The sequence below is a fragment of the Habropoda laboriosa genome, unplaced genomic scaffold (genome assembly GCF_001263275.1).
Source record: "Habropoda laboriosa isolate 0110345459 unplaced genomic scaffold, ASM126327v1 scaffold145, whole genome shotgun sequence".
Lineage (NCBI taxonomy): Eukaryota > Metazoa > Arthropoda > Insecta > Hymenoptera > Apidae > Habropoda > Habropoda laboriosa.
The window spans coordinates 998,618-1,001,756 of NW_017100307.1; the positions used below are offsets into that span (position 1 = coordinate 998,618).

Consider the following 3,139-nt stretch of genomic DNA (forward strand, 5'->3'; position numbering starts at 1 on the left):
TCTACAATTCGTGAAAACTACGAAAGACAATTATTTAAATTAAACTATGCAAGAACGAAGTGAAGAATTTTTGATCATTTCTGAGCATTATACAGAGTGTTTAAAAAAATATATTGACACTTATATGGAGAATTTGTACAGGTACATATTTTCTTTTCTTTTCTTCTGCAAAAGAAGAAAGAGTACAAGAATATGTTGAAAATGGTGGCGAACAAGTGGAGACTCTTTGAATATAAAATACATATGTTAATGTGATATGTTATGTTATCAATTCTGTTTCTAAAAAAGTACTTCCGTATAAATGTTAACATTTTTTTTTTTTAATTATTGATTGTAAAATTATTGATATTTTAAAAGAAGAACAATTTTTTTAAACAGCCAGTATTTTTTAAAATCACTCAGAAACTAATCTACTGTCCGTACCAAAGAAATCCACTGATAAATTCACCTAAATTTACTTAAAAAAAAATAGCTAACACTATCAACTTTCATAACTCACAAAATCATTTCTACTAATTCAAAGAAATTCAAATCTTCAAATTTCCATAGAAATTCCATTCACCACGAACGTCCACTACGTCAGTATCTTCACCATCAGCAATTAAACCACCGTCAAAACAGTAATCACCAGCAGCGACCCACTGCAACAATGAAAACCGAGAAAGTTATGCAATCTTTTTCATTACAATCTCCCGTCGAGTGATCGCAGCATGCTCAATTATCGTCCTCGTTATCCGGAGCTTAGGTATCGTTAGGCGTGGCACCACGACTCTAGAGCAGCTCCTATTGGCCGTTAACTCGAGCTTTATCGCTGTACAGAGTCCGTCGACGAATGAAGAATCGAGTCGCTTCCCCTCGAGCAATCACGCCCATCGTGGACGAGGCTGGCTCGTGACGGCGTGGCTCGCGTCATCGCGACGTACCAAGCTTCCACCAGGTCCGGAGTTCATCCCGTGGTCCAGTCATCCGAAAACACTTAGCGGCGCATCAGCGCAACGTCTGCCAAGTGGCAAGTCTAAATAATTGACCCCACCGTGCGCGCCGACCGTGCAAACAATTTACATCGGGCACACACGTAAATAACGGCCTCTCTCCTCTTCCTTCTTATTGTGATTATACAGGGGAAACGCGTGGCCGCCACGCGAATTCGTCCACTTGCGGTGGGAACGAAAGAAACAAACGTAAATAGTTAAATAGTTCATTCTTCAAGTACCGCGATTGTCAGTTGAAGAGAGTGAAGCAACGTCGTTCTTCTTCAAGGACGTTTCATTATTCTTAACGAATCTTGGATTATATATATATACACATCTTGTAATTAACCGTGTACCAAAGACTGTGAGATCACTGTGTGTATGAAATTTACAGGAGTATCGGTAGGAGTATATCGTATCGAAGTGAAGTGGATAGACAGTAGTTCGAGTTCTTAGAATGTTTGTCATCGCGTGACGATCGGACTCCATGGATCAGACAGTGATTGTCCCGTCGACTCCTCGTGGAAGTGCTATCGACAACGCGAGGATCACGATGAAGAACGAGTCAGACTCGAGTTTGCATCTTCAAGATCAGTCCACCGTCGCTCATTCGAACTCCGCTACAGTGGTACCACGGACGAATTTGTCCATGACCAGTGGCTTGAATCAGGATCAAAGTTTAGATCCGTTGATGTGCAACCCGACTAACACAGAGTTGCCGAGGAAACCTGGAGCACGTCGTCAGGAGAAACCTCCGTACTCGTACATCGCGTTGATCGTAATGGCGATCCAATCGAGTCCAGGAAAGAAGTTGACACTTTCAGAGATATACTCCTTTCTTCAACAACATTTTCCCTTCTTCCGTGGCGCTTATCAAGGCTGGAAGAATTCCGTGCGTCACAATCTAAGCCTGAACGAGTGTTTCATAAAGCTACCAAAAGGATTGGGAAGACCAGGAAAGGGTCATTATTGGACGATCGATCCGTCGACGGAGTACATGTTCGAAGAAGGAAGTTTTCGTCGAAGACCACGAGGCTTCCGTCGCAAGTGTCAGGCTCTGAAGCCTCAGTATCCTCAGTACTTCTCTGGAAGTGGTCCGGTGAGCGTTCAGACGCCGGGATACGAGAATTTGACACCTGGAAGTATGGAGTACGCGAACGGATACCAGAATCAATATCAAAATTACCAGGAATACGCGATGTACGCACCTGGTGCCGCGGTCTCGGCCGATTGGGCCTATCCTGAGACCACGTACAAGACACCACCTATAGCGGAAGTGACTTACAAGACAACGGAAGTTACGTATAAAACTGGAGAACCGTCTGTGTATAGAAACGGTGAAATTGTAGCGTTCAAAAGCGAACCCGGTTACGCAGCCAGGAGTCAAGACCAGTTGTCTTACAGAGGTACGGACGGTTTCTCCGTGAAGGACCATCAGCAGCATCATCCAGAGTCGGTTTATAAGGAGAACGAGACTATGATGACCTATAAGTGCCCGTCTAATCCCGCGCCAACCACTCAAGCACCTGGACAGGATTATTACGTCGGTTACGGGCTTGCTGGAGTTAATAACGCTGGAAGTAACGTGAACGTCGCTATGCAGGGTATTCCGGAACAGACTGGCAATAGCAGCCCCGTTGGGAACGTCAGTTCACCGCACAGTGGATGCCAGACACCTGTAACAGATAATGGTGAGTAGATGATTCGAGTTTTCAATTCGAACACGTTACGGTAATTCGATGTATAAGTACACTACTGGTCAAATGTTTGGTATCACTGTGCATTGCTAGTTATCCAAAAATTTCCAGAAAAAAGTTAGTAATTTTAAGAATCTTTTATCGTTCAGATCAATGGAAATGAGGTAAAGCGCTGTTGTTCTCCACAACATCAATTTCAAATCTATGAAGACTTAGTAGCAGATTCAATATTGATGTGAATTGGCAGGTGATTCATGACGGAATAGAGAAAAACAGATTGAATTTGGGTATTTTGGATAATTAACGCGTTCTCTGTCTGCTGAGTCACATATGATTTAGAACAGTTTGAACTTATTCACATATATAAAGAAGTCTGTTTTAATTATTGAGAAAATAATTAAATTATTTATAAGGAACGTATCCTAAAGAGAGAGAGAGAGAGAGAGATCATATTTTGTGTGATTAGTTTAA

The 3,139-nt window shown here is 42.2% G+C and overlaps 1 protein-coding gene across 1 annotated transcript in view; it reads left to right on the forward strand.

The window, feature by feature from the left end:
- Window positions 1-1,458: 1,458 nt before the first annotated feature.
- LOC108574081 (forkhead box protein E1-like) overlaps window positions 1,459-3,139 on the forward strand; it is a 4,995-nt gene continuing 3,314 nt past the window's right edge. Inside the window, exon 1 of the mRNA XM_017936592.1 lies at window positions 1,459-2,662. Within this exon, the coding sequence (XP_017792081.1) occupies window positions 1,459-2,662 (1,204 nt within the window). The remainder of the gene's footprint in view (window positions 2,663-3,139) is intronic.